This window comes from Merops nubicus, unplaced genomic scaffold (assembly GCF_000691845.1).
Source record: "Merops nubicus isolate BGI_N331 unplaced genomic scaffold, ASM69184v1 scaffold12461, whole genome shotgun sequence".
Classification (NCBI taxonomy): domain Eukaryota; kingdom Metazoa; phylum Chordata; class Aves; order Coraciiformes; family Meropidae; genus Merops; species Merops nubicus.
In genome coordinates, this window is record NW_008590311.1 from 21,803 (window position 1) to 38,749 (window position 16,947).

The 16,947-nt window shown below is 38.8% G+C and overlaps 1 protein-coding gene across 1 annotated transcript; it reads right to left on the minus strand.

The window, feature by feature from the left end:
• Nucleotides 1–614: 614 nt before the first annotated feature.
• Nucleotides 615–13,275, minus strand: TSPAN12 (tetraspanin 12; the record flags this gene model as incomplete). The annotated part of the gene is made up of 4 exons (XM_008949891.1): nt 615–952; nt 5,813–5,956; nt 8,731–8,838; nt 13,201–13,275. Coding segments are annotated over 4 exons (633 nt in total), but the record flags the coding sequence as incomplete, so codon positions are not given.
• Nucleotides 13,276–16,947: the final 3,672 nt, after the last annotated feature.

Sequence of the window (16,947 nt, forward strand, 5' to 3'; positions counted from 1 at the left end):
ATTTAAAAATTAAACCGTTATGTTAGATTAAAAATAGAAGTTTTAGAACATCTTTAAGAACAACAGTTAAGATAAAGGTTTTGTTAGAAAAAAGAAAATCTCGCCCTCTTTACAGATCTTGCAAATTTTTCAACCCAAGTATTGACTTGAATTGTAGTTCTGCTTTCCATGCACACACAAACCCACACAATTGTATATACACAGATCCCTGATTAAGACATTTTCCAAATGGCTTATTAAAAATGTAAAAGTCAATTTCCACCGAAGTCAAATTGTGTTTGTCCAAAGCACAGTCGTTCCTTCAGAAGATGAGTATTTCTCCTCCTTTCCCGTCACGTTTCCTTAGAGGTTCTCTCTCTCTACCTGCGAACAAATCAGCGCTTTATCCACCGCACAGCTTGTGACAATATGTTAAACACTACTGTGCCCAGTGCCTTTTAAAAAACAAACAAAATCAACACCTAGACATGGCTGAGGCCATGGCTAAGAGGTGGACAGCTTATCTTTCTTCCTGTGCTGGCCTCCTCCACTCCTACTCATTAGGTGTGTTCTGACACATAAAAACACTGGTATATTTGTCACAGCTGATGGAACAGAACCAAAGCCAATAATAACCCTTTGTGACTTGTCAGATTCATTGCACCACCTACAGCTCTTCCATTTCAAAGTGTGTATTGAAGCTGTTTGCCATGGATGTGTGTTCAAAGATCCTTGTCAGGCTTGGTTTCAGTAGCTCCATGGAATGACAGGACAGTTGCTGCGAGGTATCATTCTTCAGGGCCATGATCTGATCTGCCCCAGGATCCCTTCTGTCGTAGTACAGAGCCCACAGCAAAGTAATAGTGAGGATCATAGCCAGGATCTGTGTTACTCCAATAGAGATTCCTAGAAATCTCAGCACTTGCAATTGTTTCGTCCCCCTCAAAAAAGTGTACATTTTTTTACCGCAACCCTGTGAAACAAAAATAGGTTTAAAAAACAATTAGTCAATATTATTTGCCTTGCAGTTCCCAAGGTTTAGCTCATCCTACCTCGTGCTGGCTTTTCTGGATCTCCACAATTCATCTCTTCTCTCTCTCAAACAATACTTTCAAAATTGTTTTGCCTACTTTGTAATCGCTTCCATAACGCCTTATTTAAGTTTCCTCATACACTGAGAGTTTACCACATGTAACAAACTCCACGAGATCTGTGCTACTCTTCAATTCAGAAATCACTCAAAGTTGATCTAACTTGCTATCAGCTATCTCTGACTTTTAAAGAAACTCAACTGTTTTTGCAAAGGTTTAAAAGTCATTAAGCCACCATCTTGTTTCCTTAAATTGTAGCTCTTCAAGGTTGTCAATTATTTTAAACTCTTTAGACTTTTTCTACAAATAATACCACCACCTGAAGTTAAAACAATACCCTAGAGAAGATCTACAGATCAGTACAACCTCATCAGTGTATCTTCCCACCTTTTATAGTGTTTTATCTGGACTCATTATATGCCCATTTATTAGTTCTGCAGGAAGTCCTAGGGAGCAGAAAAATCATTACATTCCAGACATCACCTGAGTAAGGAGCATTGAACAAAATAACCTTTAATGGAGGACTTCTGACAAATTTCCAGAGCGCAGTGGGTACAAACAAACTTTCTGTAGTACTTAGTGGTAATAACACCACATACATGTAGCATTATCCCTGTTTTTTGTTCTTGAACAAGAAGCATCTCCTCATGCAAAAAGCATACCCACTTATGCTAGTTACACTCTGCCTACCTGCCCTACCCATAGATTATATTTTTGAAATTAACTGGCTTAATTTCTGATCTGAATGTTGAAACGTCCCTGTCAATTATTGTGATGGCATAATAAAAAGAGCCAGTTTTGCCTCCTATCTGGTGCTGGGCTTTTGCTACTTAAAGCACAGTATTGTCCCAAATTGTTATGAGCGTAGCTGTAGCAACCTGCCCTGCATCAAGGGAAACTTCTCTGTTATTTTACAGAATAGTAATTGTTATTTACACAGAAAATATCTGATGGAAATTATGTCAACTATGTTACAATATCACAATATTTCCCACAAACAGAAATTTGTCTCTTTCCAAACCATTAGTGCATGCTCCACAGTTTGGTTACGTAGCAAATTAACGACTGTCCAAGGCTTCAGAAAAGCTACCAAACCCTGATAAGGCTGCAAGGTTCCCCCAGGAGGCACTGGCTCTGGGAACTACTGGGTAACAGTGCAAACACAAGCTATGATGCTTGTTGCTCAGAAAAGATGATTCCTAGTCTTAGAATAAAACGTTGAAGAGAGGGCCTGTAGCTACTGTGGCCCATGTTACTCTCCATTCTAAACTTTGCAGAGCTTCATAGCACAGAAATCAAAGGAAAAGAGCCACCGAGGGAAAATTCAGAGTAACAAAGTGGATGGGATAACACAGCAAGCACCAATAGGCATTGGTCCCAGAAGACATCAAGAACCCATCAAAATAGGCACGGTCTTCACAATGTCATTTTTGTGTTTATATCCTTACCACATATTTCCTACAGCTTTTCTATGAAAAGAAAGTAATTGATCAAAGTGACAGAATCAGAAGGCAGGACCTGATAAATAACACTTTTCAATCACACTGAAATTCCCCAAAGCCAACAATTTCAAATGCTACAGTCCTGAATGTATTTGATGAAAGGCTCAATTCTTGCCTCACACACAAATGAAAATCTGTTGACTGCAGTGTGAATTTTAAGATCTAAATAAAATTTATGAACTGTATGATAATTGTACCAGAGTAAGCTAAAGGATCTCAATGTCTTTGCTCTGTTCATCTCACTGTGTCATTTTTGAAACAGTAACACATTTTAGGCACAGAAAAAGGAGTAAATGGGGAATTCTTTGACATTTGAAAAGACAAAAACACTGTAGCAGAAGCAATGTAATTGAACTTGATGAGGAACAAAAATAAATTGGTGTCTTTTTTTTTGCTCAGCTAGAAAACAGTGTTATAATTATACCACTTTCCAGTTTTTATATATATATTATTTACAGATAAACTGGCTCCATGTTAAAACTTTTGATAATTTTAAGGGATGAAGGTACATGCTGGTGACAATTTAAAAATGCTCAGCCACAGCAGTATTCAAATTCAGTTCATTTGCTGCCTAGAGGAAACATCCATTAACAGAGAGCAATAACATTAATGTCTACATCTTCTGCAGCACAGACACAGAACTGAGACAAATTATGCCCAATCTAGATAGACTGCCTCCCTCCATTTAATGATATTCTTACAGTTCTGCTCCAATCCACATTCAAAATCAGTTTCAAAATTGAAAAATATCCAGCCACCCCTGTTATCCTCACATTCATGCATTTTATTTCTGCTTATGTGACACATTCATAGTTGGTAGTCTGCAATTAGAGAGTACATAAATACACTTTCCTCGGCAAAAGTAAAAGTTTGTCACTGAACAGGGAGCTCTTGTTGACAACTCAAAAATGGTATAAAACTTTGCAGTCATCGTTCAGAAGAATTAGCTTCAGATTCCTACAGAGCTTGGATTAAAGGCCTGATTCATATCCATTATAAAGGCCATTTTATATTTTCAGTGTTAAAATGGAAGCAAAGCATGTACTTCTGGTTCACTGCAACATCATAGAATAAGGACCAGACCTTAAATAAGGCACCTCTCAGAGCAGAAAAGATAAACCATCAGCATATTCAAAAAATCTGTGGTAAACTCCAAGTTTGAGTGCACTCAAAATTACACTAGAAAACAAAAGGAAAAATATTGACATGTAATTTTGATTTTTCTGAAGATATCAATTCCTACCAACCTTTTTATCTAGGCTGCGGTTCCCAATCACATGACGGGCAGAGCTCCCCTTTTCCTCAGATGACAACAGACCTCTGAGGTCACATCACCATTATCTGACACACTTCCTTGCAACCACAGCCTAAGGTTAGTCTGTGCCATGAACTGCACCAAAAGTGAAGCTCATCAGAATAAAAGCAGCCCAAGGAAACAAACACATTTGAAAAATAGCTTTCAAAGCCCACCAGGGCAAACATGATTCCTGCCAAAAATACTCTCAAGCAGAACTATAAGTAAACCACCTTTCTTTCTACAAAAATTGTATTGTGAAGGATTCCAACTTAGACTACGGAAAGCTCTGAGGTCCCAACATAAAACTACATCATAGCTGCAATACAATTTTATCAATCCCAGCCAAACCAAACTTCAGTTTTCTGAAGTGCTAAAAACAATTCTTCTGAAGTACCAGAATGGACTTGAGAAGCATTTGCATAAGCCAATTTTAGGCTAGCAAAGCTAATCTCATCATACTCCCTCTCAAACCACCAGACTATGCAAGTTTGCTTTGAGTCACTTCCTAAAAAAGCTTTTCTCCCTCAGTTCTCCAAAGCAGAAGTCAGGCAGATTAGCCTTGCAAGTCTAAGTTGGTTTTGCATGGTATTGATAATCAAATTAGCAAGTATATTGTATGAGCCTGTGAGACAACCCACAGGCAAGCACCGTGGGGAAAAAAAAAAAAAAAAATCTTGCCAGCCAAATATTGTACATATTTCAAAGACCAACTGAGTATTTTTATGGCTAGTAGAACAGAACATAGCCTGTCCCTTTTTGGAATGGATTCTGCAGTAGAGAAGCAAAGATAAATTTTTGCTAAGAGCAGAATCCACTCAAAATGATTCTTGTAAAAAAGAGCCTGGAACAGCATCAAGAGACTGGGACAAGATAAAATGGTTCTTTGGGTGCTCTTCCATTGTGCAGAATTGCACTGTCTGCAGAAGAAATGTTCATGCTGCAGCACCTGAAAGCATACTCCTGAGACCCGTTCTCCTTCCTAATGCAACCCATATTACTCTTAAACAAGCAAATGAAGAATGCACCTCTTCTCAGATCCTCCTAACTACTTGACTGAGACATGGTGTTTACTGCTACAGGACTATCTAGACTGTTGGGCATTCTCATGTTACTGAATGCACAATTAAAGGTCTTCAGAGGTCTGTTAGCATAAAAAAAAAATGGTAGGTAGCAAAGCCATCCCCAGACAAGAGTGACCTTAGACAGCATTTTTGTAAGAAGAGTTAAAAGAGTTGTAACAGAGAACACATTTGCTTGTCTTTACAGTTTTCACCCTAAGAAGAGTAATGACAGCATTATCATCACCTCCCTTACCCACTTTGAGTTCAAATAGGTCCTCTCCTGGTTTTAAGAGTTTTTTTTCTTCCTCCTTTTTAAATAATCATCATACTGTGATGTAGCAGAGTGAGAGAAGATCATTTTCACACAAAGTTTCTATGCATGCTCACGGTAGAGCAATTACCTGCTTCCCTGCATGAGCCCTGTTAAGAAGAGAGGTCTCCTCTTCCAAAGAACTTCTCAACAGCTTCCTTCACTGTATGTACCAACAGAGCCCTCATTACAACAAGGTCAGTAGAATTTCTCTTAATCTGGCAAGGGGAAGACTATACACTACACAAAACCAAATGTTTAATTTTTTTTATTGGAGCAAATTTCAACCCCAGTCTAACCAATGCAAAACAAATTCCTCAATATTTAAGCACATCTCAGGCATTAAACTGCATTATCTCACTTCTAGGTAAGGATGAGTGGGTGGGTTCTTTCTTCCTTGCTTTTCCTGCTTCAGCATTAATACTAAACACAACTAAACACTGTAAACCCTTTCCATAAACACAATTACTCTACAAACCTTTCTGCTGCACTGTAAATAAATGAGTTTGGAAAATGACAGGATCAGGAAGAATATACAAAGCCTGCTGAAAAATTCCCATTTTTCTTCATACCTCCTGATAAAGGTCACTGAGATCCTCATGATGTGCCTGCTTAGAGCATCCTGGGAACTCTCTGACACAACAGGAGTCAGGTGGCCAGTCCATCTCTGTCATTTCCAGCCAGTCTGTGAAGTATACCACCCCACAACATTTAAACTGCAAAGGAAGGATTAGCCAAGATCAGCAACAATGATAATATTTCTTCAGAAAAGTAGGTCATCAAAGAAGCTAAATAAATTCCTGTTAGCAACTTTCAAAATATGTGGGACCAAAAACATCTATAAAGGCTTCCATGTATCTTCTTGTGCTGTACTTTTGACAGAAAAGGAATGTGAAAAATGTAACGTAGTGACCAGTGAACAACTCAGAAACTGTCTGACCTTTAAATTCCAACTGCTCCTTCAAAGGATGCTTTACAGAAATTGTCCTACCCTGTAATTCTGCTATCCTCACTACAATAAATTAACACAGGATAGTTTCATTTCAAAAGGGTGACTAATGAACAAGCATATTTGTGGCTGAAGAAAGTAGTAGAAAAAGATGATTAAGGTCTTACTAGGGAGGGACTACACCTGCAAAGCTACAGCTATGGACACACCTATTGAAAACCACAAGAGAAAAAGTGCAGATTTATCTGAATGCAGAAAAAAAGAAAAAATATTTTAAAAGTGAGCAAAAAGCTATAGAAATCATAAATGCTGAAAGAAAAGGAGGAAAATGGAAGGAAGTGGTATCACACTAAAATAAACACTGCAACAGAATCAACCATAAAAGTAGGATGCCTGGCTGCACAGCAGATGAGCCGTAATTGGCTATAAAACCCACCAGGACTAACAACCTGCCTTCTCCTCTGCAAAGCACACAGAGAGATTTAAAGCCAAATGACCAGCCTACCACATTCCTAGATACTTTGACGTAAAAAAGGGCTGAAGCAGCTACATTAGATTTTCTTCAGTACTGGATGGGGACTGGACATGACTGGAAAAAAAGACTTGCTGCAGCAAGAAGATGTTGCTTTTTTCCATCTGGATGTTCTCCAATACCAGCTTGAGTGTTTCTAAGTCACCACCTGGCTCCTTCGACCCATAGGCTTGGTTTTTTGTCCCCCTTGCCCACTTCAGAGCCAGTCTTCTCACAAATCTCACTTCTTCATTTTTCATCATAGCTTTAATGTCTATGATTTTATCAGTTTGTTAGTCAAAAATCCTCTCAACACTTTCTAAGGAAAGCTCAAACTTTGGCTCCTCATTGTAATTGCAAAGACCACCACATTAAACATCCTGTTCTTATTCGCAGACCTGATTCCCCTCTCAATTCTTCCTTCCTGACTGACCCTTACCATCTTCCTTTGAACAGTCCCAACACTGATTACTAGACCAGCAAGGGGGCTGAGGGGAAAACACATTTCCTACCTCTCTCAGATGTTAAGACACAGAAGGCTGAGCACAAAGCTGATCAAGACCGTATCTTTGGGAACAAAATTTTAATTACAAATTTTTTTCTTTAGCAAAAAACAAATTTAATGTTGACTGAAGAAGGTCCCCAAGCATCGTGCTCATTCAGACATACAGCACAACCCAGGCTCACACATCCACTATCTGAGTTATGAGTAGACAATAAAAATGAGAGCCCATCAGTTCAGTCGGAGCTGTAAATGAGCCATCTCGGTTCACTTCAAACTTTCCCCAAATCATTTCTCTACTCAGAGATGGAATATAGGAAATCTAACCTCTAAAAGGAATTTTTTTCTCCCCTGGAAGGCATAGCTGAAGTTTTATTACTAATATTCATATTAAAACCAGTCATTACAATGACACTGCAACAGCCAGGAGGACAACAGGCAGCTCCAATTTAATCAACCTATACATTTATACTAAGATACAGTATCTGCACTATTTAAAGAAATCCAGACTATTTGTTTATATTATCTCAGGTACAGAACACACACAAACACTCTACCTGCCTACGAAGAATTACTCAGTTTCACAGAGCACTCGCAGAGCCAGAGTGGGGCACCAGGGAGGGTGGGGAGGTGTTTAACCTCATCTAGTCCTCACTCCTTATTTCAAGTTTTAGTGTAAGTACAGACTAACCAAGTGCTGCCAGGAAATGTTTAAACAAACAGGAAATCTGTGCAACAATGATAGATTTCAACATTTCAGCAAGGGCAGCACAATGACACGCCTTTAAAGAGCTCTCTTCCTGCACGTGAGTTATATTTGGAGTTAATGGGCTTTACCTTGGGCAATTTCATGTTTTTGTAACATAATACTTCATTATTGAAAAACAGTTCTGAATTTTAGTAGGCTAGAGGGCAAAGCTATCAATACACAAAGACGCTTTTTGGTTTGTTTCTCACACACTCCCCACCCCCTCCCAGGCAAAGGAAATAAAAACCCTGATCACTTTCTCAAACCTCAGCCAAAGAGACAGTATTGGCATCTTTTTGGAAACTTCCTTTTCTACTCATTTCCAGCTAAACACATATCTTAACCATGATGGCTCCATGAAAGGAAACCAAGAGAGCCTACGGGAAGGGGTCCACAATTTAATATTAAAACAGCACATAGAAATTATTATTTTACCTTACCTGCAGATTTTTAATTTTATGTACACTATATTCTTAAATGTTATAATAATCCTAAAAGATATTTGTGTCCCAACCTTACTGCAAAGGAGACTGTGTTAGTAATTTAACTGAATTCAGTAACATTCTTTTTCTGTGTGTGTGTGTTTAAGTGTCTTTATGGGTTAAAAAAGCTCAAGAGTTGGCTATCACATGGTGTTGAAAGATACCATTCACTACACAAGGTTTCACATGAAAAGCACTTGCACTTATTTACCTATTCACTTAAAAAGAAATCTTTTCCTTTAGCAGATAAATAACATCTACCAAATTACTTCAGCTCAGGAATAAACGGTCGTCTTACCTCCCTCTGGAAGAAATTCCAGGCATGGGTCAGCCACTGGTACCTAGGCAGGCCATAATTAGTCATCCTGGCTTTCAGTGTGATCATATCAGACCACTGCACTGGAACCTGGAGCAAGGAAAGAAAAGCAATTCACAGAAAGACCAGTTGCCTTGTGGCTCCAAACCCAGAACTTCCAATCTATTCTGAGATCTTTGCAGTGCAATGACCAAAATAACTTTGCACGCAAATAAAACAGGAAAACAAGTGCTTCTATTTTCATGGTATTAAAACTTTATGAGTCTTTATTAAACTATCAGGAAAAAGTTCCTTGTATTCTTTGCTTACGCATTAATGTACACTGGAAAAGGAGATGCATTTCTGAGAGATTCAGATATAGTTAGTTATAATTTGATTATATCATACCAGATTTTTTACCTGGCACAAAACTTGTACCAAGCCCCATCCAAGTCATCAAGGATGGCATTTGTCTGCCCTCATTCAGGTATCTCCCTGGTGTTGTCTTAGTTAACAGAAAGAAACAGGAAGCCATAGAGGGCAATTCATCTTAAAATAAATATTTTAAACAGACCAAATAAATCATTCCCTGAAGCCTCAAATCCACTCAAATCCACTCATGAAGGTGACCAACTTAGATTTAGAAGTCTAACTTTTAAATATAAAAATTAATTGAGATGAGCTCTACCCTGAGTGTCTTTTCAGTGGCCTTCTGGCTTTGTGTGGAGTCCTGCACACAGGTATCCTCAATATACTCAATTTCTCTATCTTGCTCATAAAGAGTGACAAGGAAGTACAGACAGTGAGGCCCTGGGAACTTTCTTCTTACACACACTCAAGGCCTTGTAAATCTCTGCTTCTGAAAGAAGGGTTCTCAAAACATTTTTCTTTCAAATTTGGCTGCTCAGAATTGAGGTGCTGATGCTCTCCATTGTTTCTAACAAATTGCTGAGGGTCCTAGTCTGACAACAGAAGCAAGTGCTGTGGCACCTGTCATACAATGCAGTCAAGAGTCAAGATAAGAAGCTCACTTCCGTTCAGCAGCCCAAATTTCAGTGTGCCAAACTAAAACAAGGAGCTGAAGACTTTGCAGTTGCCCTTCTAGGCACACATACCATTCATGCTGAGTTCTGCCTTGTTCCCATTAGCCTTAACAGTCATGGTGAAAGAAATCACAACTGCAATATCAGCTTTCGTTGGGAGGATGGGGGAGCCCAGCTCCTCCAGCAGCTCTGACTTTGCTGTCCTGCTCAGTTTGGAGTCAACACTAAGGGCATTCTGCAAAGAGCAACACATGTTATCTAAGGAAAGTGATCAGAATGCTTCCCAAGGAGCCTGTTCTTTGTTGCGTTAGATGCTCTACAAAACTACAGGGACAATCACTGCCTGACTGACCCTGTCATCCAAATAAGAACATCTGATAATATTTCTTTAAAGTTGCTAAGTTATATTACATTTTTGACACCCTGGTAAGGCTTCATATATCATGAATATGAATATATTAATAATACCACAGAAATTTAACACAGCAGAATTTTAACACTTAACAGAATTTTTATTGCATAAGCGATAAAGTGCTGAACTCACAACTGTACATGTGAAAAATACATTAGCAGTAGAGTACTAAAAATACTTACAAACAATATCACGGTATTTCTAGCACATTTACACTGGTCACTGTAACAAAATAATTTCATTTTGGACTCAATGCATTTGTCTTTCTGCCATGCTGGAAGTTAGCACTCTGCTTTATTTGGATAATATTTGATATTGCTGCAATTTAGCTCATATTTGCTGGACTATTTTATTATCTTGAGTTGAATATAGTCCAAGGTTATGACTTAACACAAGGCATCCAACTTCTTTAAGGAAACGGTGGAAAGCAGGGAAAAAAAAAATCAAGATGTGAAGAAGGAAATTAAAGCAAGTCAAAACAAACTAAAGCCCAGTGTAGGAAGATGATTTGAATTCTGGAGCTAAAGAGGGATATTGGAATCTGTGTCTGACCTCTCTGAGAATATCAACATGTCAAACTAATGACATTGATGTAACTACTAATTAGCTTTCCGTCTGCTTATGCACACAGCAGCACACAATTATACCTGATCTGGAGATGCATTTGTTTGACTATACACTAACACTTTTCTGTAATGTGTAGACAAACAAAAACTAGAGGACGCTGGTGTGATTTTAGCATAAGTTCTGTAAAGCTTGGTTTGCCATCAAGTTTTACTTATTTATTATTATTTTTCTAACGAGTATCATTAGGCTTGACCAATGCCTAAGTAAGCCAAGAACCCATGCTGACTCTTCCATCTTGTGGGTGGAATAAATTAGTCATGAGGCACACTTCATGCTGAGAGCTAACATGAGCTGGAAGGAAAATTGTTTATATAAAGACTCCTAGAGCAACTTGTCCACACGCCAAGGAGAGCCCTTATTGGATCAGCAGAGGTGGTTATGCCTCAGTGCCTTTTTTTACAACATCACCCACCCACCTACACTAATGCTACACGATTCTCTGAAATCCACCAAGGGCTTGAGAGATTTCATGCTACTCTGAAATCAACATGACATCAAGTCACCCCCATGGATATAAAGAGGAGACTTCTTATCTTTATCAAGTAGAGTAGGAAACAGCATGCTCTAGGGAAGTGACCCGCACAGGTATAAAAAAAAAAAAAAACCACTGAAAAACTCTTCCAGAATGCCACGTTCCTGACGTGTCTCAGCAGCAAGAGACCTGAGTTTGGCATGCCTCATCAGACAGAGAGCAGTAGTGTTAAGACAAAGGGAAAAAGAAGGGAAAATCAGATGGAAAAAGAACAAAACAAACCCCGTAGATCAAGGGATGAGGAACAAAATATTTTTTTTTAAATATATATATTTTAATCATTCTATGATTCTATGATATCTATATAAAAAAGACGAAGAAAAAAAAGTCAGAAAAAGAAAAGCAGTTCCTGAAAAGATTATATTCTGTTTTATTTGGTTGCTCATGTTCATACACCCAAATTCCTGGGATAGAGAACCAGAGGAGCATGAAGTAGCTGGGTTCACTGTGACACACTCAGTGCTGCTTCTTTTGGTAAAGGGGTGCAGGGCTAGCCGTGTTTCTTCCTGCAGAGAAGCAGCATCACCAGTGCCTGAATATATGGTAGGGCTATGCCAGTTTTTTTCAAACTGTCCCAGGTTTGGACGTCAGTAGCAGAGCAGGTAACCGAAAGCTTGGGGGTCACACTAAAACACCCTAACTTCCCGTTCTCTAACTGAACAGTGAAGGCTGGAGAAGACATGTACCAGGGCATTGAAGGCTATGTTCTTTTAGGCAGCTTCCTACTGACAGGATTTCTGTGGAAAGATGGATGTTGGGTTATAACTCTCATCCTTGGCAAAACCCCTGCGGAGGGCAGCTGTGCCCGTTGGATGAAGCATGCCTCTTGTCTGCATTCCCAATTTTAAAATGCATCAATGCAAGCTGACATTTAAAGTAAAGTGATAGCCTTAATCGTTGCTATACTAGAACACCCCTCTGGAATCTGCACTGCCAGGGAAATGAATGCTGACACAAAGTGCTGTCACGTAACTTCAGGCTTCAAATCTGCCAGAAACTCCTTTGGTCCCAGTGCCACATAACTACCAAGAAGGCTCCCTCCCATCTTACTGCAATTTAATAGCGACTCACTGTTGGAAAGACCATTATACAGGGCATATTTTGGCAGCTCAGAGAAAATACTTGTTCCACTATTCATAAAAATGTACCAGGTTGAGTATGAGACGTAAGGATATATAGCAGCCAGCAAAGCAACATTTCAGTTTAATTTCTGCTCAACATTCACCCACTTTCTTGCATGATGGTTACATGTCTTCAGTTTGAAAATTAAAGGTTGGTACAGCTATAAAAGCTAGACAGAGATAAAACTTCTTCACAAGTTTGCAGAAGAATGTTTTATAGCTAAGACATGTTCTGCTTAAAACTGGCATTGATAGCTTGTGGAGGAAGTGTGAAGATTTCAGCAGACAAGTCCTCTACTGAAAGTATACACTGTCTGTTTACAACACAGTACACTCAGCTACAGCTCTTCAAAACATGAAGAACTCCTGGGCAAAATCCTCTCAAATTCTCACGTCCCCTCTCTCAAAATACTTAAGTCTGAAGTTCATACCTTATCCTCAAAACTTCCACTGCCTTTGATAAGAATCTGCCTAAGCAAGAATAAACAAATAAACTCCTTAAATCAGGGCCTGCAGGATTTGGCTCTCAAATACAGGGTGGGGGAGCAACCTAGATAGGACCCTCCAGACAGAACAGCTTTCCCAGAGAATTCTCTGTTTAAAAAAAAGGCAGTCACTTGAAATTAGACTGTCAGAATAATGAACAAAGATAAACACTATGGCAATTAGAAAACAGCTAGCTAATGGAAATCTTTGTTTTCTTCTGTCGAAAAAATGCAGCCTCCTTTTCTGACTCACCGTTATTTCCTGCTCGTAGGTCCAAACACCACAGGCCAGTTCCACACAGAATATTACAAGCAAACTTCCAAAGTACTGTGGAAAATGGAATAGTCTTAGTTATTTTTGATAGTCAAGCAAACTTTGAAAAAAATACTTCATATTAAAGGACATCTCAAAACATTATAAACACTTCCCATGACTGAAGACACGAAATCTGAAATACATTTTTGCAGCCAAAACATGAAACATTCATGCAGCAAACTTTCTACAAGTTTAAGCCATGTGACATTTCTTACTAACTATACATGAAGCATATGAATATGACGATGGGAAAACAAATTCATTTCCTTGTTGATGAAGGGTGCAAGGCGATCATGACACATTATACTAAAAGAGCTGCAAAAAGGACAATCTTTTCTCCTTCATATATGAGAAAAAAAATATCTTTTTTTTCAGTTCTGTCCATTCAAGCAACATACCCAACTCATGCTAACAGCCAAAAGGTGGAACTAAAAAAAAAAAAGAATGAAGAAGAGAAAATTGATAAGATGGGAGTAAAGAAGGTTCTTGAAAGCTATGTTGTTATCAAAGGGATTTAAATATTTGAGATCAGGTATAAATGTACAAATATTTACTGAGATGGATTGCAATACCTTTGTCTATTACCAGATCTAACCCTTGGACTACTTAAAGATAGAAAATACATGTATAAATGAGGAAGCTCTACAGATCTTGGTAACGACAGGAAAAACTGGTTGCTGCGATCAAAAAAAGAGTAGGACTATCTTCTGTGTAGCATCAACAAACCCTCTCTGAACGGGAGGATAAAGCTGCTTGGAAATTAAGACTGCTTTAACTGGTGTTCTCTGTCAAAATTTCACCATTTATCTTTCATTTAAAACAGAAGTATAGTTCCATTCAAACTTTCTTCCATGTCAGTGGACTGAGCTCCCCCGTGTTCTCAGTACACAAGACTTAAAGTCTTCATGAATTTTATTTGGAAATCAAAGAAACACCATCACAATATAAAACAGAATAAGTAAGTAATTCTATCAGTAGGATACATACTAAAAGGCTTCTAGTTTAGTCATTTAATTCTGGAATCTATTTAGGACAGGTATAAAAGACACAAAACATGTACTAAGGGTGAGTATTTTTTTTTCTTCTATTAAAAGGTCAATAAGCTATGTTATTTAAAATAGATAATATAAATCCACAAGTGCTGGGATTTAACAGTCACCTACATGGCACCTTTTTCATTCACCCAGTCCGGAACCGAATAATCCAAAGATACCTTAGCAGCTACTGAACAGTGTTTTGCCTTAACTTCTACTTGCTGATCAGACCTCACTCTCTGAATTAGGTTTGTAGACACAAGCAGCCAAATTAAAAATGTACACGTAAAAATATTCACACGAATTTTCAAGAGAGAATCCTGCACTCATTACCCTCCCCCTGCAATAAAGGTGGTGCTGAAAAAGATGTCCTGCTTTACTAGTCTCCACCAGTTACATTACATTTTCATAGTCATTATACCTGAACAACACATCACATATCCTTCTAAATCAGCACTGCAAGCACAGGCAGAGCTCCACTACAGGCCTTCAATAGCCAACATGTTCATCTTCCAAAGGTGGAAAAATTTTGAGTTCTACCTTGTAAGAACAATGAAGTTTTCTCTAAAAAACAAATTCATGAGATTCTAGACAATGTATCTACTATCACTACAGTGCCTGTGAGTTATGCGAAGGATTCTTTAAAAAAAAAAAAAAAAACCCAAGGAAATCTACTTAGCAAACTATTCCCTTTGGGAGGAGGGAAGAATGTCATGTGCGTTAGCTCTTCTAATTCATATTAAAAAAATGTTTAAGGACAGTATGGCTAATGCTGACTTTTGAGAGGGAGAACAACTAAACGTTTTGGTGACAAGCTAATTTGAATTCTCAGCTGTCAAAAAAAAAAAAAAAAAAGTCAGTGGTTTTATACTCTAACTGAATAACAACCCTGGGACTTGAGATCCTCATATCTGCTGAAAGCAAAACATCTAAGGGTGTACGTATGGTATTCTCTGGAAAATTCTCAATTTGCAGTTCCTTGTAACATTTCATTCATTCACCAACCTTAGCATTTGAAATTTCTTCAGTTTTGTCAGCATATAGTTAAGAAAGTTTGTGGTAGCAGTTGGAGACAGAAGAGCCAAAACTAAGATTTTCTCCAGTTACTGAGTAAAGCCCAGGATGTTTAGCCAGCTTCCCTTACAAACCACTTCTGGGTCTGCCAGAAATTGAGCACTCCTGACGAACTACATCTGAACACACTGAACACATCAGGGCACTGTAGGGAGAACCCTTCTGTCTAGAGAAAGCACATCTTCTGTCCATAAGGCAAAAGACAAGCAAAGACACAATGCGTTTCCACACCTGAAAGCACACACCAGAAACTAAGCAGCTGCAGGCACCCCAATCTCACACACAGGAGCTTCGGTTTCACTCTGCTACTGAAGGGGACTATTATACCTCTCTCTAAATGTAATGGTTTGCAAAACAAATAATTCTTATGTAAGTTGTGTGGGGAAAAAAAACCTCTAACCATTACTTAAATTTATTACCCCTAATTTCCATCTTCCAAATACAGAAATTATGACTGGCTTCAATGCTTATTCCTTGTCCTCAATTAAATTCCCACAGGAGTCTGAGTGCTAAATGCATCTTCCTGTATTTACATACTTCTGCTTTTTGCCAGAAACAGGGACTTGGTTTTGAAGCAAGGCTTAATATTTCCTCCTGTGAGCTGAGGGGCTACATTTTGTAAAGGAGATAAACACAATGAGGAGCACTATTGTGTGCCACGCTCAGAACTGTGCCAGGAGGTCACTGATACTACCTTCTACAGCACAGCTCCCTCAGAGCACTCTTGGCCACTGCTGAAATATTTTTTACTATTTTTTTGTTTAGTTTTGGCAGGGAGAAGATAGGATAAGAGAAAGCACAGTAAGGACCAAATGATTTTGCGAAGTTATCTACAGGTTATCATGGAATTAAAAAAAAATCTACTAGCAATTATTGCAAAGCCATGACCACTTCAAGAACTAGAGACCTTTTACATGGCAAATCCCACAGTCTTCTAATGTTTCTGGTTTGCAGGCATATTGCTAATCGCTGTCATTCTCTTCCTAGTAAGATAATGCAAAGTCATCAGAAAATTGAGGTCATACCTTCAGTCTGTTGTAAACCCAGTGGAGCCAGTTTCACGGAAGGATTTCCTCCGGCAAGGTAGTGAAAAAACTAAACTGTTGCTTCCTTGAGAGAAGCTGAATGACTGAAATGATGGTAGAAAACACTCTTTTCAGAGTAACAAATCAATGTCAAAATATTTCCCAATTAAAAATAAAATAAAATCATGCAGTAGACATTTACTGCTCCTCACTAAGTCACGGACTTACACACATGGCCTCAACATCCTGAACTTCAGCATCCCTGCAGTGTCAAATGGATGCTGCCCATTAGCAGGAGCTGGTTCTCCTGCAGCCTCCTCATTAAGCTTGCCTACCACCACTGGCCACAGGGGAGGATGGCAGGCAAGCAGCAGCACAGTAAAGCAGTAGCTTTCCAACAGAAGTACCTCCTCTAATACCTGGGACAAGCACCTGGAATTTTTTTTTGCAGCAGTAGATGGGGTAGGGAGGGAGGGGGTTGGCTCCACCCTCACCATACAGAACTGTAGCACTGACTGCCTGCAGAGGCTTGAACATAGAATCATAGAATC